General features: G+C 43.2%; 1 protein-coding gene across 2 annotated transcripts in view; it reads left to right on the top strand.

The window, feature by feature from the left end:
* MYO5B (myosin VB) overlaps positions 1-25,887 on the top strand; it is a 132,147-nt gene that overhangs the window by 56,775 nt on the left and 49,485 nt on the right. For both annotated transcript variants that reach the window (XM_088464695.1, XM_088464693.1), the window contains exons 8-13: positions 486-626; positions 3,303-3,425; positions 10,752-10,835; positions 11,863-12,006; positions 13,181-13,278; positions 22,613-22,699. In XM_088464695.1, the coding sequence (XP_088320821.1) occupies positions 486-626; positions 3,303-3,425; positions 10,752-10,835; positions 11,863-12,006; positions 13,181-13,278; positions 22,613-22,699 (677 nt within the window). The remainder of the gene's footprint in view (positions 1-485; positions 627-3,302; positions 3,426-10,751; positions 10,836-11,862; positions 12,007-13,180; positions 13,279-22,612; positions 22,700-25,887) is intronic.

Genomic DNA, 25,887 nt, shown 5'->3' with positions numbered 1-25,887 from the left:
AGGAGAATTAATATGAAGTGATATTATCGGGTGCAGGACCCTATATCCATGGCTTGGTACCCAGTGGAGTTGCTTGTGCCCAGAAGCATATGCCCATTACATGTTGACAGTCATGTATCATGGCCAGGGTCCAGTTACAATGTGTGTCTAGTACACAGGTTCTCAAACTCAGTCCTCAGGACCCCAAACACCATGCATGTTTTCCAGGTCTCCTCACAGAATCACAAGTGAAATAATTAGCTCCACCTGTGGATATTTTAAAATGTGTCAGTGAGTAATGAATACACCTGTGCACCTGCTGGGTGACCTGCAAAACATGTACTGCGTGGGGTCCTGAGGGCCGAGTTTGAGAACCACTGGTCTAGTAATTACTTGCAGGTCAGTTTTTCTCAAGACTTCAGTAATTAATTTCTTATTGACAGGAATATTACACCTAAAATCACGTTAAACTGAGCTACATAATACTGATGGTGTTCACTTTGCAGCACGTGTTTAAACTGGAGCAAGAAGAATATATGAAAGAACAAATTCCCTGGACCCTGATTGATTTTTATGACAACCAGCCCTGCATAGACCTGATAGAGGCCAAGCTTGGTATTCTAGACCTCCTGGATGAGGAGTGCAAGGTGAGAATGCCATGTATAACCAATAATAATAGTATATATATCTTACAGCGCCGCACATTGGGCCTCATTCAACAAGGATCGCAACTGCTAAAACGTAAGCAGACGGTCGGATGCTGCGTACTGCCTGTGCACGAGCCAGCCACTACGATAGGGACTGCAATCGCAGCGACCACCTAGACCCATCGCAGAGTGATTGACAGGAAGTGCCGTTTGTGGGTGCTGACGGGGGGGGGGTTGGCAAAATGCAGACGTGCCAGTGCGTTTGAATGCCGTTGCATGGGCATGCATAAATTATCCACTGCGATGCACTACGCAGCTTACGTCTGAGTAAGGTCTGACCTTGTGCAAGTGTGCGTGAGGCTGCGATGGTACTCGATTGTACCGATGGTCTCGCAGTCTTGCTAAGGATTACGGATGTGTGTAACTTAAAGTGGACATCTTATGTTGTGTTGCGACGGCAAAGTGATCGCAATGGATTAGCGTACTATTGCAGTGAGATTGCGTGCGTTATCACTATTGTACTCGCAGTTGCCATCCTTACTGAATCAGGCCCATTGTCCGCTGATACTATGGAAACGGTTGTTGCACACACATTCTTGTCTCACAAGTATGCCTGTAGTATGCGATTACTGTGTGACAGGACAGCACTGCTGTCCAAGTGCTGATCATATGTATTGCACAGCACAAGTATGCCTGTAGTATGTGATTACTGTGTGACAGGACAGCTCTACTGTCCAAGTGCTGATCATATGTATTGCACAGCACAAGTATGCCTGTAGTATGTGATTACTGTGTGACAGGACAGCACTGCTGTCCAAGTGCTGATCAGACAGATTGCACAGCACAAGTATGCCTGTAGTATGTGATTACTGTGTGACAGGACAGCTCTGCTGTAAAAGTGCTGACCAGATAGATTGCACAGCACATGTTTGCCTGTAGTATGTGATTACTGTGTGACAGGACAGCACTGCTGTCCAAGTGCTGATCGGATAGATTGCACAGCACAAGTATGCCTGTAGTATGTGATTACTGTGTGACAGGACAGCGCTACTGTCCAAGTGCTGACCAGATAGATTGCACAGCACAAGTATGCCTGTAGTATGTGATTACTGTGTGACAGGTCAGCGCTACTGTCCAAGTGCTGACCAGATAGATTGCACAGCACAAGTATGCCTGTAGTATGTGATTACTGTGTGACAGGACAGCACTGCTGTCCAAGTGCTGATCGGATAGATTGCACAGCACAAGTATGCCTGTAGTATGTGATTACTGTGTGACAGGACAGCACTGCTGTCCAAGTGCTGATCGGATAGATTGCACAGCACAAGTATGCCTGTAGTATGTGATTACTGTGTGACAGGACAGCACTGCTGTCCAAGTGCTGATCGGATAGATTGCACAGCACAAGTATGCCTGTAGTATGTGATTACTGTGTGACAGGACAGCACTGCTGTCCAAGTGCTGATCGGATAGATTGCACAGCACAAGTATGCCTGTAGTATGTGATTACTGTGTGACAGGACAGCGCTACTGTCCAAGTGCTGACAAGATAGATTGCACAGCACATGTTTGCCTGTAGTATGTGATTACTGTGTGACAGGACAGCACTGCTGTCCAAGTGCTGATCGGATAGATTGCACAGCACAAGTATGCCTGTAGTATGTGATTACTGTGTGACAGGACAGCACTGCTGTCCAAGTGCTGATCGGATAGATTGCACAGCACATGTTTGCCTGTAGTATGTGATTACTGTGTGACAGGACAGCGCTACTGTCCAAGTGCTGACAAGATAGATTGCACAGCACATGTTTGCCTGTAGTATGTGATTACTGTGTGACAGGACAGCGCTACTGTCCAAGTGCTGATCGGATAGATTGCACAGCACAAGTATGCCTGTAGTATGTGATTACTGTGTGACAGGACAGCGCTACTGTCCAAGTGCTGACCAGATAGATTGCACAGCACAAGTATGTCTATAGTATGTGATTACTGTGTGACAGGACAGCGCTACTGTCCAAGTGCTGACCAGATAGATTGCACAGCACAAGTATGCCTGTAGTATATGATTACTGTGTGACAGGACAGCACTGCTGTCCAAGTGCTGGTCAGATAGATTGCACAGCACATGTTTGCCTGTAGTATGTGATTACTGTGTGACAGGACAGCGCTACTGTCCAAGTGCTGATCGGACAGATTGCACAGCACAAGTCTGTCTGTAGTATGTGATTACTGTGTGACAGGACAGCGCTACTGTCCAAGTGCTGATCAGATAGATTGCACAGCACAAGTCTGCAACTAGCTCCATTATAAAAATCCTCACATTTCCACTAACAAGACATCCAGTGGGAGGCCTTAGGTGATTGATGGAGGAGGAACTGTCTCCATGGGAGGAGCTACAATGAGGACATCGCAGGAAGTGCTCTCCTAAATAGGAAGTTCTTGGGGGCAGAAAGTACAAAAATTCACATTTTCATACTACAAAAGCCTCAGTGAGCGATTATTACATTACTGGTAGATGTAATAATGATTAATGTGACAATATTTATATAGAGATGTTTGTTAGGCATAAGGAGGGCGCCATATCAGTATGTGATGGAATCTGTATAGTGCAGAGTATGAAGTGATGTTAGACAGTGTGCACTGCCGACACTGTATTCACAATCTGTTTGTGTTTAGGTGCCTAAAGGAACTGACCAGAACTGGGCTCAGAAGTTGTATGACCGACACGGCAGCAGTCAGCACTTTAAGAAACCTCGGATGTCTAATGTGTCTTTCATTGTTGTGCACTTTGCTGATAAGGTAAAAGATCACACAGTACTGTACTATCATTCCAGGGTAATGTATCCATCACACACAGTACTGTACTATCATTCCAGGGTAATGTATCCATCACACACAGTACTGTACTATCATTCCAGGGCAATGTATCCATCACACACAGTACTGTACTATCATTCCAGGGTAATGTATCCATCACACACAGTACTGTACTATCATTCCAGGGTAATGTATCCATCACACACAGTACTGTACTATCATTCCAGGGTAATGTATCATCACACACAGTACTGTACTATAATTCCAGGGTAATGTATCCATCACACACAGTACTGTACTATCATTCCAGGGTAATGTATCATCACACACAGTACTGTACTGTAATTCCATGGTAATGTATCCATCACACACAGTACTGTACTATCATTCCAGGGTAATGTATCCATCACACACAGTACTGTACTATAATTCCAGGGTAATATATCCATCACACACAGTACTGTACTATAATTACAGGGTAATGTATCCATCACACACAGTACTGTACTATCATTCCACGGTAATCTATCCATCACACACAGTACTGTACTATCATTCCAGAGTAATGTATCCATCACACACAGTACTGTACTATCATTCCAGGGTAATGTATCCATCACACACAGTACTGTACTATCATTCCAGGGTAATGTATCCATCACACACAGTACTGTACTATCATTCCAGGGCAATGTATCCATCACACACAGTACTGTACTATCATTCCAGGGTAATGTATCCATCACACACAGTACTGTACTATCATTCCAGGGTAATGTATCCATCACACACAGTACTGTACTATCATTCCAGGGTAATGTATCATCACACACAGTACTGTACTATAATTCCAGGGTAATGTATCCATCACACACAGTACTGTACTATCATTCCAGGGTAATGTATCATCACACACAGTACTGTACTGTAATTCCATGGTAATGTATCCATCACACACAGTACTGTACTATCATTCCAGGGTAATATATCCATCACACACAGTACTGTACTATAATTACAGGGTAATGTATCCATCACACACAGTACTGTACTATCATTCCACGGTAATCTATCCATCACACACAGTACTGTACTATCATTCCAGGGTAATGTATCCATCACACACAGTACTGTACTATCATTCCAGGGTAATGTATCCATCACACACAGTACTGTACTATCATTCCAGGGTAATGTATCCATCACACACAGTACTGTACTATAATTACAGGGTAATGTATCCATCACACACAATACTGTACTATAATTACAGGGTAATGTATCCATCACACACAGTACTGTACTATAATTCCAGGGTAATGTATCCATCACACACAGTACTGTACTATAATTCCAGGGTAATGTATCCATCACACACAGTACTGTACTATAATTCCAGGGTAATGTATCATCACACACAGTACTGTACTATAATTCCAGGGTAATGTATCCATCACACACAGTACTGTACTATAATTACAGGGTAATGTATCCATCACACACAGTACTGTACTATCATTCCACGGTAATGTATCCATCACACACAGTACTGTAATTCCATGGTAATGTATCCATCACACACAGTACTGTACTATAATTCCAGGGTAATCTATCCATCACACACAGTACTGTACTATAGTTCCAGGGTAATGTATCCATCACAAACATTACTGTACTATAATTCCAGGGTAATGTATCCATCACACACATTACTGTACTATAATTCCAGGGTAATGTATCCATCACACACAGTACTGTACTATCATTCCAGGGTAAAGTATCCATCACACACAGTACTGTACTATCATTCCAGGGTAATGTATCCATCACACACAGTACTGTACTATCATTCCATGGTAATCTATCCATCACACACAGTACTGTACTATCATTCCAGGGTAATGTATCCATCACACACAGTACTGTACTATCATTCCAGGGTAATGTATCCATCACACACAGTACTGTACTATCATTCCAGGGTAATGTATCCATCACACACAGTACTGTACTATCATTCCAGGGCAATGTATCCATCACACACAGTACTGTACTATCATTCCAGGGTAATGTATCCATCACACACAGTACTGTACTATCATTCCAGGGTAATGTATCCATCACACACAGTACTGTACTATCATTCCAGGGTAATGTATCATCACACACAGTACTGTACTATAATTCCAGGGTAATGTATCCATCACACACAGTACTGTACTATCATTCCAGGGTAATGTATCATCACACACAGTACTGTAATTCCATGGTAATGTATCCATCACACACAGTACTGTACTATAATTCCAGGGTAATCTATCCATCACACACAGTACTGTACTATAGTTCCAGGGTAATGTATCCATCACAAACATTACTGTACTATAATTCCAGGGTAATGTATCCATCACACACATTACTGTACTATAATTCCAGGGTAATGTATCCATCACACACAGTACTGTACTATCATTCCAGGGTAATGTATCATCACACACAGTACTGTACTATCATTCCAGGGTAATGTATCCATCACACACAGTACTGTACTATCATTCCAGGGTAATGTATCCATCACACACAGTACTGTAATTCCATGGTAATGTATCCATCACACACAGTACTGTACTATAATTCCAGGGTAATGTATCCGTCACACACAGTACTGTACTATAATTACAGGGTAATGTATCCATCACACACAGTACTGTACTATAATTCCAGGGTAATGTATCCATCACACACAGTACTGTACTATAATTACAGGGTAATGTATCCGTCACACACAGTACTGTACTATAATTCCAGGGTAATGTATCCATCACACACATTACTGTACTATAATTGCAGGGTAATGTATCCATCACACACATTACTGTACTATCATTCCAGGGTAATGTATCCATCACACACAGTACTGTACTATCATTCCAGGGTAATGTATCCATCACACACAGTACTGTACTATCATTCCAGGGTAATGTATCCATCACACACAGTACTGTACTATCATTCCAGGGTAATGTATCATCACACACAGTACTGTACTATAATTCCAGGGTAATGTATCCATCACACACAGTACTGTACTATAATTCCAGGGTAATGTATCCGTCACACACATTACTGTACAATAATTACAGGGTAATGTATCCATCACACACAGTACTGTACTATAATTCCAGGGTAATGTATCCATCACACACAGTACTGTACTATAATTCCAGGGTAATGTATCCATCACACACAGTACTGTACTATAATTCCAGGGTAATGTATCCATCACACACAGTACTGTACTATAATTCCAGGTTAATGTATCCATCACACACAGTACTGTACTATAATTACAGGGTAATGTGTCCATCACACACTGTACTGTACTATCATTCCATGGTAATGTGTCCGTCACACACAGTACTGTACTATAATTACAGGGTAATGTGTCCATCACACACCGTACTGTACTATCATTCCATGGTAATGTGTCCGTCACACACAGTACTGTACTATAATTACAGGGTAATGTGTCCATCACACACAGTACTGTACTATAATTCCATGGTAATGTGTCCGTCACACACAGTACTGTACTATAATTACAGGGTAATGTGTCCATCACACACTGTACTGTACTATCATTCCATGGTAATGTGTCCGTCACACACAGTCAAGTACTTTCATTCCAGGTTAATATATCCATCACACACAGTACTGTACTATAATTCCAGGGCAATGTATCCATCACACACAGTACTGTACTATCATTCCAGGTTAATATATCCATCACACACAGTACAGTACTTTCATTCCAGGTTAATGTATCCATCACACTTAGTACAGTACTTTCATTCCAGGTTAATGTATCCTTCACACACCGTACTGTACTATCATTCCAGGGTAATGTATCCATCACACACATTACTGTACTATCATTCCTGGGTAATGTATCCATCACACACATTACTGTACTATCATTCCTGGGTAATGTATCCATCACACACAGTACTGTACTATCATTCCAGGGTAATGTATCCATCACACACAGTACTGTACTATCATTCCAGGGTAATGTATCATCACACACAGTACTGTACTATAATTCCAGGGTAATGTATCCATCACACACAGTACTGTACTATAATTCCAGGGTAATGTATCCGTCACACACAGTACTGTACTATAATTACAGGGTAATGTGTCCGTCACACACAGTAAAGTACTTTCATTCCAGGTTAATATATCCGTCACACACAGTACTGTACTATAATTCCAGGGCAATGTATCCATCACACACAGTACTGTACTATCATTCCAGGTTAATATATCCATCACACACAGTACAGTACTTTCATTCCAGGTTAATGTATCCATCACACTTAGTACAGTACTTTCATTCCAGGTTAATGTATCCTTCACACACCGTACTGTACTATCATTCCAGGTTAATGTATCCGTCACACTTAGTACAGTACTTTCATTCCAGGGTAATGTATCCATCACACACAGTACTGTACTATCATTCCAGGTTAATGTATCCATCACACTTAGTACAGTACTATAATTACAGGGTAATGTATCCTTCACACACAATACTGTACTATAATTACAGGGTAATGTATCCATCACACACAGTACTGTACTATAATTCCAGGGTAATGTATCCATCACACACAGTACTGTACTATAATTACAGGGTAATGTATCCGTCACACACAGTACTGTACTATAATTCCAGGGTAATGTATCCATCACACACAGTACTGTACTACCATTCCAGGGTAATGTATCCATCACACACAGTACTGTACTATCATTCCAGGGTAATGTATCCATCACACACAGTACTGTACTATAATTCCAGGGTAATGTATCCATCACACACAGTACTGTACTATAATTACAGGGTAATGTATCCATCACACACAGTACTGTAATTCCATGGTAATGTATCCATCACACACTGTACTGTACTATCATTCCATGGTAATGTGTCCGTCACACACAGTACTGTACTATAATTACAGGGTAATGTGTCCATCACACACCGTACTGTACTATCATTCCATGGTAATGTGTCCGTCACACACAGTACTGTACTATAATTACAGGGTAATGTGTCCATCACACACTGTACTGTACTATCATCCATGGTAATGTGTCCGTCACACACAGTACTGTACTATAATTACAGGGTAATGTGTCCATCACACACCGTACTGTACTATCATTCCATGGTAATGTGTCCGTCACACACAGTACTGTACTATAATTACAGGGTAATGTGTCCATCACACACTGTACTGTACTATCATTCCATGGTAATGTGTCCGTCACACACAGTACTGTACTATAATTACAGGGTAATGTGTCCATCACACACCGTACTGTACTATCATTCCATGGTAATGTGTCCGTCACACACAGTACTGTACTATAATTACAGGGTAATGTGTCCATCACACACAGTACTGTACTATAATTCCATGGTAATGTGTCCGTCACACACAGTACTGTACTATAATTACAGGGTAATGTGTCCATCACACACTGTACTGTACTATCATTCCATGGTAATGTGTCCGTCACACACAGTAAAGTACTTTCTTTCCAGGTTAATGTATCCATCACACTTAGTACAGTACTTTCATTCCAGGTTAATGTATCCTTCACACACCGTACTGTACTATCATTCCAGGTTAATGTATCCGTCACACTTATTACAGTACTTTCATTCCAGGGTAATGTATCCGTCACACACCGTACTGTACTATCATTCCAGGTTAATGTATCCGCCACACTTATTACAGTACTTTCATTCCAGGGTAATGTATCCGTCACACTTAGTACAGTACTATAATTCCAGGTTAATGTATCCGTCACACTTAGTACAGTACTTTAATTCCAGGGTAATGTATCCGTCACACTTAGTACAGTACTTTCATTCCAGGTTAATGTATCCATCACACACAGTACAGTACTTTCATTCCAGGGTAATGTATCCATCAAACTTAGTACAGTACTTTCATTCCAGGGTAATGGTAAACCAAGGTTTAAATCAAATGGGTTTAAAAAAAAAAAAAAAAAAACTTCTGTCTTATTTAATATGCTGTGACTACAGTCACGGCGTAGTGACTTTGTAAAAATCGCCTGTTATAAGGGAATCCCCCTGGTATTATTCAACATTCTTGCTTCTTGTGGTCTTCAGTTGAGTGAGCTAAACCAATACAGCAAATTCACACGCAACAGAGAAAAAGGGAGGGTGAACCATATCAGAGAGGTACAAAATCTGTATAGTATCATCTAAGACTCCACAAACCCCTCTTCTAACAATCATTTGGGACAGGAGAAAACCAAAACTAACATTCTCAATCCTAAAGGGTAAACAACTCCAACACATTAAAGAGGCAATACACTGAGAAACACCACATGGTTTTGTCTCCTTCATGTTTATTTCAATTCAAAACCTTCAGTCCTACTGAGATGAGTGGAAGGAAGAAAGACTTAGGGCTAAATTTACTAAAGTGAGAGTTTTTAGAAGTGGAGATGTTACCCATAGCAACCAATCAGATTTTAGCTATTATCTTATAGAAGGTGCTAATTGATTGTTAAGTAGAACCTGATTGGTCACTATGGGGAACATCTCCACTTCTAAAAACTCTCACTTTAGTAAATTTAGCCCTTAGTCTGGCTCTCTTTTGATAACAACTTTGGATTGTTAATGTTAAAAGCATTAAAACATGGCTGATCAAGGTTTCATTCTTTTTTCTTTAAAACATTAATGCAAAAAAAATTGTTTAAAAATAAGAAATGGCTTAAACCTAAATAAATAAATAAATAAATAAATATATATAATTATATATATATATATATATATATATATAATATATATTTTTTTTAAACAGTTTTTTTTCCCCAATCCTGCTCTATACAGGCATAGGACACTACACCCGCAACATCACCTGATCACTGGATGATTATAATAGAATTCAGTTGCACTGTCTACTTAATATTATTGTCTCAAACCCTAATTAAAACAATTTCACAGTATATTTGACTGATATTGCCTAGCAATATGCAGGTGTATGAAAGCTCTGGGAAGTGATAAAGTGCAGAGTGATAAACCACCAACCACTCAGCTCCCAACTGTCATGTTACAGGCTGTGTTTGAAAAATGACAGTTGGGAGCTGATTGGCTGGTCGGTTATCACTCTGCACTTTATCACTTTTCCGAGCTTCATACATCTGCCCCAGTAACAGTTATTGGCCTCATACATGAAAAAAGTAATGCTTTTATGTTCTTCAAAGGTGGAGTATCAGTGTGATGGGTTCTTGGAGAAAAATCGGGATACAGTTTATGAGGAGCAGATTAATATTCTGAAAGCCAGCAAGGTGAGTCCAACCAATTCCATACACTACAATGTTATGTGTGTGACTAAAACGTGGCTAAGGCTTATGACACTGCTGCAGATACTGTAGGGGCTCTGCCCAATTTAGGACTTGTATTTGGTATGAAGATTGTGCTGGCACTTTATAACAAACTTTATGAGTGAGAGTGTAGAGCATAGGGCAGCCCCCACTATAACTTGTAAGCACATTTCTTTGGCGTGGGATGAGGGGTTCTCAGCTGGGTGAGCTTTTGGAGCATGTTTTTGGTAGATATTCCACCATCATAGATCACTACGGTGTCCATAGCTGAGATGCATGGTCCGCTGTCATTTATTCTCCTGTGAGACTGTGGTCTTTGCTGTCCTTAGACCTCTATAAGTTCTTCAGACAGAGAATACAGTCATTGGCCGACTCATTCGTCATATCGGTAATAGTCTTAGCCAGAAACAAGACCCTGGCTGTCCGATGATTCAGTGTGCGATGGGTTTGTGTTGAATTACAAAAGCACCAGAGGTAAATATAACCTTTCACCAACGAATAACGTTTTGATACCCACGGAGGAGGTCGCAGTATGGAGCGTGGAGCCATAGTTCATAAGAATGCAGCCTAGCCTTTCCCTAGGAACCAATGGCATCACTGACATCATTGGTCTGTAGTTAATTGATAGGCTTCATGATCTCTTCTTGGTTAAGGCCACAGTATTGCTGCCTCTAGTGCACAGGTTCTCAAACTCGGTACTCAGGACCCCAAACAGTGCATGTTTTCCACGACTCCTCACATAATGACTAGTGAAATAATTGGCTCCATCTGCGGATCTTTTAAAATGTGTCAGTGAGTAATGAATACACCTGTGCTCCTGCTGGGTGACCTGGAAATGTGACCTGTGTGGTGTCCTGAGGACCAAGTTTGAGAACCTCTGCTCTAGTGTGTATAGAGGACAGGTTCTCATTACAAAGAAATTTTTTTATGTTAAGGTCGAACTATAACTAGAAGTGAAACTGCTGGTAACTGATGCTCATATTCTTCACAGTACCAACTGGTCGCCGACCTTTTTCATGATGAAAAGGATGGCGTCCCCCCAACTCCGACAGGGAAGTCCAAGATCAGCATCCGGCCGGCTAAACCGGCCCTGAAGAGTGCCAACAAGGAGCATAAGAAAACTGTGGGGCACCAGGTAGATACCCTCATATATATGTATATGATAATGTTTGCATAGGCACTGTTGCTTTCACTGTGTTGCTTCTTTGCAATGCAGAGATTTGGAACTTGCATTTCCAGTTTTTTTTTTTTAATCATCTTCTCAGACTACATCTGAAACCGAAATCCTTTGACTACTTAAAACATGCATCCACAGTATGAATAATCCAAAATATGTCTGCTTAAGTCTCAGGAGAACTTTCCTTTATATCCTTTCATGGTTATGTGGTATAAAATACTACAGTATAGGAATAGAGTAATGCCTATTTAGATGGAAACCATCATGAACAATATTGTTGGAAATTCCAACTTTATAAATAATAAATCTATATATCCTTTTCTTAGTTAATATAATCCTTATAGGGTTAAATTAAATATCTTTTTTTTTTTTATGTCAAGTCACTCTCCATTCTTTGATCTCCTTCGGAAAATAAATCCGCTGTACAGCTGCTTAGAAACCAGTTGCAGATCTAAATATCTCAGTATATCAGTAGTCCATTCAGGTGCATGTGCCAGTCTGTCAGTCACTCTCTGTCTGCTGTGTTAGTGAATCACCACTCTCCTAGGGTGCTAATCTGCTGGCTGCAGGGGGTGAGAGAATTGATGTCTTTCACCCCCCCTGGACATAGGGCCTGTGATTCAGAGCTGTTTTCACAGTTAAGCAATAATTAGTAATGTGCGTATGAGTCGCACGGCAAGGTCCATTCCCGTAGTCGCTCGCAGATACTATATACTCGCCGTGCGATGGGCAGTTAGGGAGAGTTTGTGGCTTTGGCTTATATTCGCGCAGCAGTTGCATACACAGATGCGGCGGCAGCATTACTGTACCACACTGAATTAGGTCATATAATTAAATAGAAATCTTTTAGTTACTTAACTTATATTCTTCAGCCTCTGATATATATTGATATCAAATAGCGTTTTGTATTCATGCTTAATAAAGTGATATTAAATGTTAGTAAAAAGTTGTTACTGACATCACTTGTGACGTATGGACACATTGGGGTATATATGATTGGTTGCTATGGGCAACAATTCCACGTCTAAAGACCCGCACATTAGTAAATATAATCCATTGTCTTGTTCTTGTTGCTCAGTGTAATTTGTTTCTTGTTCCTGAATAAGAATTTAATGTTTCATTCTATTTTCAGTTCCGTAACTCTCTCCAGTTGCTGATGGAAACTTTAAATGCCACGACCCCGCATTACGTGCGCTGCATTAAACCCAACGATGACAAACTGGGATTCAGGTAAGAAGATGTTTATTGTTTCATTCAACATTTATTGGGAATAGATATAAAGGCACGGCCAGCAGCTGGACAGCGGCCACCGGTATTAAAGAGTGATAATAATATCTATATTTGTAGTGATACACCTGTAGTGTCGTCCAGGGATTTTTAGAATTGGCACAATTTACGCAGAATGATATCTGCATTGCCTCAACATACCTAATGGCCCCTACACACTACGCAATATCTTTAACGGTTTGGCCGATTCCGACACATCGGCACGACAAATCGTTAAAAATGTGTAGTGTATATGCAGTACATCGTATAGTGCGCGCTCCCGTGGGGTCGTCAGCCTCATCGCCTGATCTTATGTGCAGCATGTAAGATCGGGCGATGCGGCTGACGATTCCATGCAGTGCTATGCGGGGGGACCAGCATATCTGGCGGTCGGGCACCAAATCTCCCAGTGTGTACAGACCACCCGATATATTGACCCGTCGGTCAAATCGCTGGGTTCGCACATCGTTTAGTGTGTACCCAGCTTGTCAGAATGTAGCTAAGTTGCTTGTGTTTAACATGCCATAGTGACACCCAGGGGTATATTTACTAAACTGAGAGTTTTTAGAAGTGAAGATGTTAACCATAGCAACCAGTCAGATTCTAGCTATTATCTTCTAGAAGGTGCTAGTTAAATGTTAAGTAGAATCTGAATGGTTGCTGTGGGCAACATCTCCACTTCTAAAAACTCTCACTTATGATGGTTACAGGCATAATGTGTCACAACACACAGTGCATCGCACCGTGCTGTGTATGGAGCTGAGTAGCCACAGTGTCCTCTGTCACATATTCACTGTCAAAAATGCCTTTAATGGGCACACAAGCTCTACCTTGGATCAATGGAACAGGGTCGCCTGGCTTGATGAATCCCGTGATCTGTTGTGGTTGGCTGGGCACGTGTGCGTTGTTACCTAGGGAACAAATGGCACCAGGATGGCAATGTTCTGCTGTGAAACCATGGGCACGGTCATTCACGTGGACTTTAATGTGACTTGTACCACCAACTTAAACTTACTCCTTGTGGACCAGGTACATACTATCATGAAAACTGTATGTTCCAATTAAAGTGGTCTGTTTTAGCAGGGTAATGCATCTTCCCATATGGCATGGAAACTGTCTGAGAATGGTTTGAGGAACATGAAGAAGAATTAAAAGTGTTGCCCTGTCCTCCAAATTCAACATATCTCAACCCATGTGAGCACCTGTACATGTGTTGGAGTAACAACGCTGATCCATTGTAGTTGCATCTTGAAATTTATATCTGCTGGTACCAGACACCACAGGAAACCCTCAGAGGTCTTGCAGAGCCCATACTCGGCGGGCAACAAAATATTACAGGTTTTATTATTATTTTGTCTCCCCAATTTAGACAGACCGATATTGAGTTAAATATATTTTACAACATTCAGCAAGTTCATAATAATAAGCGACTTGTATATTCCTACGAGCGATGGGGTACAATAATACAGCACTGTCCAGTGATTATATGGGACCTCCATTCCTAATACTGGTAACACAGTTGGGCAAAAAGATTTTATAACTAGACAGTGCCGTCATATGTGAGTAACTACACTGTGACCTCACCGCCTCACCCACACTGAGCAGAGCATTATGGGAACATGACAGAACCATATTGGAAAGCCGTATTGGCTAACGTTTATTTTTGCTTTTACTGACCTCTCTGGCACAGTGTTCTGCTGATGTTATTAATGCTATTACTTAATTTCAATGTTTCTGCATTGCGCCTATGAATTCCCTGTTACTGTTATTTATTGGATGCTGGTCCTTAAATTGGTTATCTAAGAGAAAGTCTGTTTGAGATGTCAAATGAGCTAGACTTTGATATGGTTATATACGTTTTATGGGGCAAACTGAGGTCTTTCATCCGTACAACGATATTAGCAATCACAAGGTGCATTCAGATGTGTCCCTATCCTCAAATCACGCCAAATAGCCCCTTTTGTGCTACGGACTTTGCGACTTGTATCCCTTCCAGATCGCAAATTGCAGGTAGACACCCGGGATTTGTGCACGAGTCCATCCCAGTTGCAACCTCCTGAGACCCCTTTCAAACTGGTGGATTATTGCCGGATCGACATTATGACGTTATGACGTTATGAGTCGGCGCTTGGAGGTGAGATCATCTCCAAACGCCGGCTCTCCCTATGCAGTGAATGGTTACCCGTTCACACCGCACCAACTCTTGTTCAACCCTGCCCGTTACCCGGGTTGAAATGCTGGAATATTTCAACCTGGCCCTTTCACACTGCGCAGTAACCTGGGTTGCTGCGCGTTCATGTGCACTAGCCCGGGTTGCGTGATGGCAGTGTGAAAGGGGTATTAGCAGCGGCCAAACACTATTCCTAAGTACATAGTACACTATGAACCTGATTCAGAGATGTACACTATGATTTCGCAAATGGAGCGATTTTTTGCCACTGTGCATATGTCAAGGTACATTATGGAAGTCGCACGTCTTTATTCGTAGTGTAATTGACAGGCAGCGAGCATTTGCATGGCAATAGAGTCTGCTTAAAACGCAGGCTTGTCTCATCACGTTTCGGGGACGGGTCACATCCCGCAACTGCGATCCTGTACGCAGGAAACACGGCTCCGGCGTCACAGTTACGGCGGCCATTCTGAGTGACCATAGATTTATTCATGGAGTTGATGTTTGCCTGATCTGCGTCCATTGTTGCGTATGTGTACGCAGTTACTGACAGCCGCGGTGGCTCAGGTGGGCGTCTAGGTACAGGTTTCTGCGGGTGCTGCATTAGTATATTTTCACACATCCACAGCTCAGAAAATCGCAGCTGCGACAGCAGTAGCGTACAGCTCTGAATCTAGGACCTGTAAGCAAACTAAGGACCTGATTCAGTGCATCTTGGTAACACCATGCTGCACTGCAGGTGAGGCAGATGTAACGTACAGAGAGAGTTAGATTAGGGAGGGGCTGTGTCCAAACTGACATTTAAATCGCAGTGTAACAATAAAGCTGTCCGGCATTTGTGGGCTAAATGCAAAAGCAGCCAGTATTTACCCCGCATGCAAAAAAAGTGCACGGTTACTTGCTAATTGTAAAGCCTGGTACACTCCAGACGACTTACAAACGATGCAATCTCGTCAATGATTTCCCTTGAACTCCCGGACAAACTATCTAGTGCACAGGTTCTCAAACTCGGTCCTCAGGACCCCCAATAGTGTATATTTTCCAGGTCTCCTCACAGAGTTGCAAGTGAAACAATTAGCTCCACCTGTGGATCTTTTAAAATGTGTCAGTGAATAATGAATGCACCTGTGCTCCTGCTGGGTGACCTGGAAAAAGTGGACCGTGTGGGGTCCTGAGGACCGAGTTTGAGAACCACTGATCTAGTGCACAGGTATTCAAACTCTGTCCTCAGGACCCCAAACAGTGCATGTTTTGCAGGTCTCCTGACAGAATCACAATTGAAATAATTAGCTTCACTTGTGGATCTTTTAAAATGTCAGTGAGTAATGAGTACACCTGTGCAGCTGCTGGGTGATCTGCAAAACATGAACTGTGTGGGGTCCTGAGGACTGAGTTTGAGAACCACTGATCTAGTGCATACACATTGTGCAATCTTACAAACGGGCAGACAATATATCTTGCATTGTTTGGTGGTTAGATCGTAAACCATATTGCCTGGTTGTCCGGTAGAGCGTACACACTGCACAGATCTTCCTGCATGCATAGAAGATCTGAAGAAGCGATGGACGCCGCCACGGGAGCGCACATATGACCTCATTCAGAGCCGCTCGCTCTGAATGAGGGCGGACGCTTTTCTTTTGAAAGGCGGCCTCCTGGCCACTCGCTAAGCTGTGGGTTACCACCCACAGATATAGTGAGTGACTAGGTGATGGTGTCGACCATCGCGACCATCGGGGCTTGCGACGAGACCCTTGCGGTAGGGTCTCGTCTACCGCAAGCCCCGGGTTGCTTCCTGTTCTAACAGAGCAGGAAGCTCCCTACTTACATCACTGGTGATGTCAGTAGGGCCCCCTACAAACGGCAGGCGTTCCTTCAGGAACGCCTCCGTTTGTCCGGCCACCCCCCCACCCCGCCTACAAAACGGGGCGAGCTGTCGATCAACATCGACAGCCGCCCCTTTTGTAGCAAGCCCCGGAGCGAGTGCATTTGTCACTTGCTCCGATGGATTGTGCACGCGCAGTGCGCAGGCCCTCACCATCGACCCGCTTGCGAGCACATATCGCTTGCGAGCGGGTCTGAATGAGGTCCATAGTGCATACACGCTTAACGATTTGAATGATTTGCGTTCCGATGCGTCGGAATCGGCCATATTGTTCAAAATATCATCTAGTGTACAGGGTTTTTTTTGCGGTGGGCAGCTCTGTGGAATTGTCTCTGTGAAGTAATGTCCATCACTCAGTGTCTGGCCTCTGGCTGTTGGTCTATGGCCCATGTCCGTCCCTAGGTAGCCCTGCTGTATGCATTTTTCTCAGGGACCACTTAAATGGGAAGCAGTCGCAAATTTGAAATATAACATATAAGTCTATTTGCATAACTTTAATCCATTGAACAACTCACATTATTTCAAAATTCCTTGTAGAAGAAAAGGTTTCCATAAGCCTGGCTGCAGCGGTGTAAGTAGGAATATAGCAAGAAACAGCCCAGCGCTATGAGCCACCTGTGCAGCGCACCTTATAATGAGATGCAGGAGAGGACAGTCAGATCATTGTCTGTCTGTCCTCTCACGGTCACTGAGTATAGACACAGCAGGCGAGTCAGATATCTGGGTTATAGTGCCTGGGAACCCGTCAGCACCTTCCTTCACACGGGCTCCCTTCCACTCTCTAGACGTGAAGGTAAGCTCCGCCATAAACTATTGCCCATGTTCCTTAAGTCTTTAGTAGTTCCCCCTTTACCGGAAACAATGCAAACTTAATAAACTGATTTTTGTTATTATTTATTTTATCTTCCTGTAGATTTTCAAAGCTAATTCCAACCAAAGCTGAGCAATCATTATACAGTGTTCTGCACATAGAACATAAGCACTTTGCATAGTTACATTTATTGAGATTAGCATTACTGCCTCACTGTCCTGAGGTCATGACTTCAAGTCCTGATCAAGGAACCCTATCTGTGTGGAGTTTGTATGATCTCCCCGTGCTTGCAGGGATTTCCTTCGTGTACTCCGTTTTTCTCTTACACTCCAAAAAGCATCCTGGTAGGTTACCAGGCTTTTGAGAAATATTAACCATAGTGTGCATACATGTGATAGGAAATATAGATTGTAAGCTCCATCGGCAAGGCTGAGTGATGTGTGTGTGCTCTATATAAGTAACTGTTAATAAATAAAAGAGAGAGTTGTAGTAAAACAGCTGTTCGCTGTAACGGAACAGTGCCTCTAGAGGCTAGATGTAAAACTACGTATTGCTTGAATTGTTTTATTTAGTACATATAGTTCTACAATACACAGTTTCATTTGTGAAATATAAAAATGCGCCTTGGTGCGTTGAGAGGTGAAAAAGTCTCAAGGGGCGCACAGCTTAATGTCACATCAAAAAACCAACCTCCTACCCTTATAGAACTAGTCCATTCATTAAATTTAAACTTGACGGTGTTTCTCTGTAAAATACTGCTTTGTCTAGTCGCATTTATAGTTTGCATACTGTATATCGGGAGAGTGAGGGCACATTGACGGCGCCATTATTATATGTTACATTAGATTTCAACTATAAGTGCGTCAAGAATTGCTTCTTCGCCAAAATACGTCCTATTAACATATGACTGTGAGCTCATCTCAACCAGCTTAGAGCTGGCATAAAAATAATGGTTTTTTTTTTTCATGGCGTGGAAATGACTGCTCTCTCCTCTCCCAGCGGGCAATTTCCCTAAGCTGTGAGGCCTAGTCTGCACTCAGCAAGGAGCACCCAGCTGTTCCCATGCGTTTTTCTGCTCCTCCGCAGTAGTGCCTATTTTTCTACACAACTCTCGAGGGGCAATTGTCGAATTTGGTGAACGCAAGGTGCTACCATTCCAACCATCCATATCCATATGGCACTTCGTGGACATCTTGTTGTTTTGACCGTAATACTGAGAGGCTTGGGTGGAGACCAGGCTTTGAATCCCAGCATTGCCACATGGTGACCGTGGACAAGTCATTTTGCATCCGTGTCCTTTGCACCATCTTTAGGGCAGGAAAAGTGCATTTTGAAAACATAATGTATTATGATAATACAAAAACATCTTCTGTGAAGGGTATTGAGCCGCTGGCTGTAGCTGGAACCAAATCACACAGCAATAAAACACGCTGAGCCCAGATGGGTCTGTCGGATTCATCCTCATGAAAATGGATTTGTTTGTCAGGCTCCATAAACATTTTCCAGGAACGGGAGAATGAAAACAATCACACAGAAATAGATGCAGCATTTCAGAGCTCTCTGCCATGCTTGCAGGCTCAGGAACATTGGCATTCTGGGCTAAATATTATCTTATTTCGTTTGCGGAGCTGAGGCATTTAAAATGATCTTAACAATCTTGTCTGGATTTTTGGAGCTACAGTTCCTCTGTTTGTTGGGTCCTTGGTCATCTAGCCTCAATATGCCATGCAGCGTGATATGCCTGGCGTAAGTGAGCCGCCTGGTGCCGCAAGACTCTGTGCCGGGCGTCTTTTTTGCGTCTTCCTTTGCCGGAAACGCGACTGGGATGCACCAGCATTAATCTGATATGTGAACTGAGACTGTACACAGAACTTGGTGTGGAAAAAGCTACAGCTGCTGTATCGTAGCACTGTATATACTGATTGAGAGACTCAGGGGGGTATTCAATTAGCGGCTAAGCGCCGGAGCAATTCAGTTAGCGGGGATTACCTTGCAAGCGAGCCCCTGCAGTCGGACTAAACCTCGCAGCTCATGGCGGTGCGAGGTAAAGTCCGCAAAAAAAAACACAAAATCGTGTTCGCGAGCAGGGAAAAAACCCATTGATTCCGCAGTTTTTGCAGCATCTGTGGGTTTCTGCGCCTGAATCCTGATTTTTTTTTTTCGGCGCGGGAAAAAGGCTATTACATTGAATAGACTTTCCCCGCACCGCAGGGATTTTTGATGGTAATTAGTCTTGGGGGAAACGCCGCAGCTAATTGAATACCCCCCTCAGTTGCACTCAGATATACAAGTGTTTTATATTAAATTAATCAGTCTCCTGGTGCGTCCTAGTCGCATTGCAACAAATAAAGATGAAATGAAAAACGCACGGCCCTACCAGCGTCTCACGGGACCAGGCGCACGGAGAGGGGCTGTTTGGCGCGACTGCAGCAATGGCGAGTGAGGACACACGTCTGTATGTCTGTCTGTGGATAAATAATACATGGATTCTGTTATCGGCACCCAAGACACACAGTCCGAGGAGTCCATTAGGTCTATTTAACATTATGCTGCAATAACTGAGATATTCTCTCCTCTCTTATCCCAGCAATCATCCAATTGTCGCCAGAGCAGATGGGTGATACTTACCTGCCCGGTGGTAGTAGGTGACGGGTGTGGTATAAAAAGTAGAGAGTTGGGTGATACTTACCTGCCCGGTGGTACTAGGTGCCGGGTGTGGTATAAAAAGTAGAGGGTAAAAAGGATCGACATTCAGAAGGTTAACACCACAAGTTCGACTGGTTCTGAATGTTGACCGTGAAAAGGTCGACATGGTCATTCGGTTGAACATCCTTCTGTACTTATGCGTTTAGGTTGACAGGGTTAAATGGTCGACACATTGAAAAGGTAGACATTTAACATGTCGATGCTAAAATGACGACACATGGGGTTTTCTGTTTTTTAGCCTAACCCTAAAAATCATGAAAAAAAGTGTCAACATAATATTGTCAACATGTTACGTCATTCGTTTAACCTTGTCGACCTAAAAACATGTCTACAGAATGATGGTCGACCTAATGACCAATATTATTGTTATCCTTTATTTATATGGCGCCACAAGTGTTCCTCCGCTGTGCCTTACACAGTACATAAATAAACCAGTGACATAAGCAGCCGAGTGATAGGTGCCCGAGTGAGGAGTAGATGAAGGTATGATATGAGTAAGGAGAAGCACACGAGGGTACTTTTATGCTAGTTGACTTGTACTTTGTTGTGTCTCTAAAACAAAATGTATATTACCAAATTTTGCATCATTGCACCGCAGCGGGTGGGGCAACATAATTGGCAGCCCCACACCTCCCACCTGAGCGCCCCCTCCTGGAGGGGAACTGAAGAAAAACAAGTATGTACAGTATGCTACATGGTACCAGCTGCATGGCAATATAACTGCCCTATATGGATACAAAACAAAACATTTTCAGCACTTGTCCTTACTATTTAAATCTGTAAATATCCACCAAAGTGATACAGGGCCTGATTCACTACGGAACGCAATTCTGCTCATACGTACGCACCGCAGTTGCTAATATCAGCGGTGATATTTAAATGTAAAGCGCAACTGAATATGCTGCGCTATATAAGAAAATGTTAATAAAAAAATAAAAAATAAAATGTTTGCATTGCGATCGCAGCCTGACATAAGGACGCCCACTTCCCCTTACTCACATCCGTATACTAGGGGAACATAGATAAACCATCAGTTACATTGAGTAACATCGGACCCATACGCACACTTGCACAAGCCCTGACCTTACTCAGGAATTGCTCACAGCCACGCACGCTATCAGTGCTATAGCTGCTTATGGCCATGCAGTGGATAATTTATAAACAGCCCCTGCAACGGCGTTGAAACGCACAGGCACGCCTGCGTTCGTCCGACCACCCCCCATCACCACCCACAAACGGCACTTCCTGTCAATCACTCTGCGATGGGTCTGCGTAGCCTCTGCAATTGCTAGTTCGCATGCTTAGAACTTGACAACTGCATTCCTTGCTGAATCAGGCCCACAGTTCTAGGTAATACCACTGATCGCTGTGCATAGCTCCCGGGACCTGGGGTGTTACACTTACTGTCCAGCTTTTGACGGAGTTCTGGATTATCTCTAATCCCCTGCCTGTTATAGCTGATTATAATGTGCTGTACAGAACATGACCTATTGGACAACCGAGGACTGGAGCACACACACACGGAATTGTTCCAATGCCAGACAGAGTTAGCAATGATAATACATTTGTTACGTGATATCAGTGTTATGCTGCTTTGTCAAACATGAACCAATTAATCATCTTAAAAAAAGTGTTGTACGCATTAGGCGTGTGATTGCCAGTTATCCGTTATTGGCACAAATGCAATTTGTTTGGCTGTAAATCTGATCCAATATTTATTGTGTTACAGCTTCGATCCAAAGAGAGCCGTGCAGCAGCTGAGGGCCTGCGGCGTCCTAGAGACCATCAGGATCAGCGCAGCTGGCTACCCATCCAGGTACTGTACCTGCGCCAACCCTAAATCCAATTCCCCTGGGGACCATTCATCATTTATGGATAAATGAGGTTCTGTAGTCTCCTATAGATTATATTTGGGAACCTTTCCAATAGTTGTCTTACACTGTGTTATACGGGACACTTATTCTGGTGTTATAAGAAAGAGCTGCTAGATTTAAACTTTATTTAACATTTTTGTAATTATTGAGTCTATCTAAATCAGTCCTCGTGACTCTCCAGCTGTTGTGGCACCACAAGTCCAAGCAGTGCCTTGCCAGTCTGTGTGGGTACAGTATTTGAAGTTCCAGTATAGCTGGAGAACCACAAGTTAGTAAATAATGTTAGCAGTGACACATGCTAGAGTCAACCAGGTACCGCATTATGGGGTCTATGTACTAAGCAGTGTTAGGAGACAGAGTGAAAAGTGATAAGTCTGTGATAAGGTACCAGCCAGTCAGCTCCCAACTGTCATTTTTCAAACACCTGTGAGATGACAGTTGGGAGCTGATTGGCTGGCACCTTATCACTTTTCACTCTGTGTCTTATCACTGCTTAGTACATTAACCCCTATGTAACTTGTGTCTATAAGCACAGAATGCTGCTGGGATCCTGGTGATCTGGCGCCAGGAATACCTGAGCTCCACCCGGAACACTGGCTGAAGCACAAGTTTTAGTCATACAGGTGTCAAAGGAGGGAGTTTAGTGAGACAAAGCTGTCCAGAATTGAACACCCTCATTTAATAATAGCCATTGCCAGAGGCCCATAATTATCCTGCATACTTTAACGGGTACAAATAAATCATCTAGTCAGGACAGATATATCCAGCTGTTATTGAATTAAACGCCTCAGTATGACTTGCCAGCTGGTGAAATTACAGGAATCCACAATTATTTATCATACTCCTTTTGTTATAAAGGAATTAGCTGTATTCATCTGCATCCCTTGTAGTGATCATTGCTCAGTTTTCATGGGGCACCCCTCTTAATTATACAGCAGTTCTGTTATAGCATACATGTCAATTCTGCTGTGTGTTTAGGGGCATAATTTAAATATATAGGACATTCCATAATCCTATCCCCTGTGCCGAATATAGACACCTTATGGGGGTTATGTGATGGATTCTGACTCACGGTACCAGCTGGATGTCAGTGAGATTGCCGCTAAAATTAAAGTGTCAATCTGTTATACAGCTATACCAGCCTTATAACTGATTTGCCTTTTAAATGTTTCGGCAATCTCGTTGAAATCCCACCGGTTCCATGAAATTGGAAGCTATTGTGTAACCCCCATCGTAAAATCCCATGTTTGGATGGGTCTGTTCTTTTTGCCCCCAACATCACTCAATTGTATACTGTATTGTAAAAACTGTACAAATGTATAAATTGGGCCTAAAACACTGATGAGCTAGAACTCTGACATCATCAGTTCAGTATGTTATTCTTACCAAAGCCCTCCGGTTCTTGGTGTTATATCAGCATACTGATGTCAGCACTGTCTCCTGCATTGGTCATGTCTCTGGCAGCTAACATTGAAGTTTCCGCACCAATATCTATGACTCTCCGCCAGTGACCTTAAACTAGCCTTAACCTCTAGCCATCTATACAGCTATTATAATTTTTATATAAAAGAAAAATATTTGAAATTTTTTTTCCTGCTAATAAATGCTAAAAAGATAAAGATTACAATTCCAGAGGCACAGAGTATAACTGTCACGGGGGGGTGTAGTATGTATTGCCAGCGGCCGCATGTTCGGCTGTTCAAATCCCGACAGCGGAAACCTGGCAGGGGTGAAGATCCTGATTGCTAATAAGGTAAGTATAACCAACCCTATTCTCCCCCCTAACCCTCCCCTAGGGGTGCCTAACCCTAACCTCCCCCCCCCCCGGTACCTAACCCCCCCCATCCCCGCAGCCTAAACCGAAGTATCCCGGGGGTGCCTAACCCTAACCTCCCCCCGGGGGGTGCCTAACCCTAACTTCATCCCCCCACCCAGTACCTAACCCTAACCGCCCCCCCCCATCCCCGCAGCCTAAACCTAGGTCTCCCGGGGGGGTGCCTAACAACCTCCCCCGGGGGGTGCCTAACCCTAACCTCATCCCCCCACCCAGTACCTAACCCCCCCCCCATCCCCGCAGCCTAAACCTAAGTCTCCCGGGGGGGGGTGCCTAACCCTAACCTCCCCCGGGGGGTGCTTAACCCTAACCTCCCCCCCCCCCAGTACCTAACCCTAACTCCCCCCCATCCCCGCAGCCTAAACCCAAGTCTCCCGGGGGGGTGCCTAACCCTAACCTCCCCCTGGGGGTGCCTAAACCTTTCTCCCCCTTCCCCTAGCCTAAACCTAACCCTCCCGGGGGTGGTGCCTAACCCTAAGTCCCCCCAGGAGCCCTAAAACCTAACCCTCCCCCCCCTGCGGCTTACCTTCGTTCGGTATCCCAGGCGTTGGGCTCTCGGCGTAGGTCTAATGACAGGCGTCGGGTTTTCAACACCTGTCATTTGTACCTTGCCGGGATTTGACAGTCGGGAAGCCGGCAGTTGGCATTTAGAACATTGGCTTCCTGACTACATCCCGTCCCGGGGTATTGGGTGTGATTTACTCCCAGGTTTTTATATGATATACAGATGTGTCCAGATACATCTTACCTCCGTGCGCTAAAAGTCACATTAAACATGACGCGTGAGCGCCGGCCGACTCAGTAGCGCTGTGCATCTTTTCATGCAACTTTTTACCTTCAAATGCATCTTATTCACAAAGCGATGCAGATAGGACGCACAAGCAGCTTCTGCTGATTTAAATGATACGCAGCATGCCTATATTCTATGTGCAACTGTGGGTATGTCAGCATGTGAAATGCTACGTTACAGTGGCATCGGCCGTAACACTGTAATGTAGCATTTTGAATGCAGATACACCCATAGTCGCACACAGAATACAGGCATGCTGCATATCATTTTAATCAGCAGAAGCTGCTTGTGCGGCCTATCTGCATTACTTTGCGAATAAGACTTATTTTAAGGTAAAGAGTTGCTACTGAGTCACGGCATGGCGCTAGCGACTAAAAGGGCTGTTTAACGCGTAAGGAAGTAAGATGTATGTGGACACATCTGTATCTCCTACCTGTGTTCATGTTACAATTCTCGGGAGCTCCAGTTTCCTTCCTTCCATGGTAGTTCCATTGGCTTCTGATTAA

Source organism: Taudactylus pleione, unplaced genomic scaffold (genome assembly GCF_031769625.1).
Source record: "Taudactylus pleione unplaced genomic scaffold, aTauple2 ptg001750l, whole genome shotgun sequence".
In the NCBI taxonomy this organism is placed as follows: domain Eukaryota; kingdom Metazoa; phylum Chordata; class Amphibia; order Anura; family Myobatrachidae; genus Taudactylus; species Taudactylus pleione.
The sequence above is the reverse complement of the archived record's forward strand: the minus strand, read 5'-3'. Positions and strand labels throughout refer to the sequence as shown.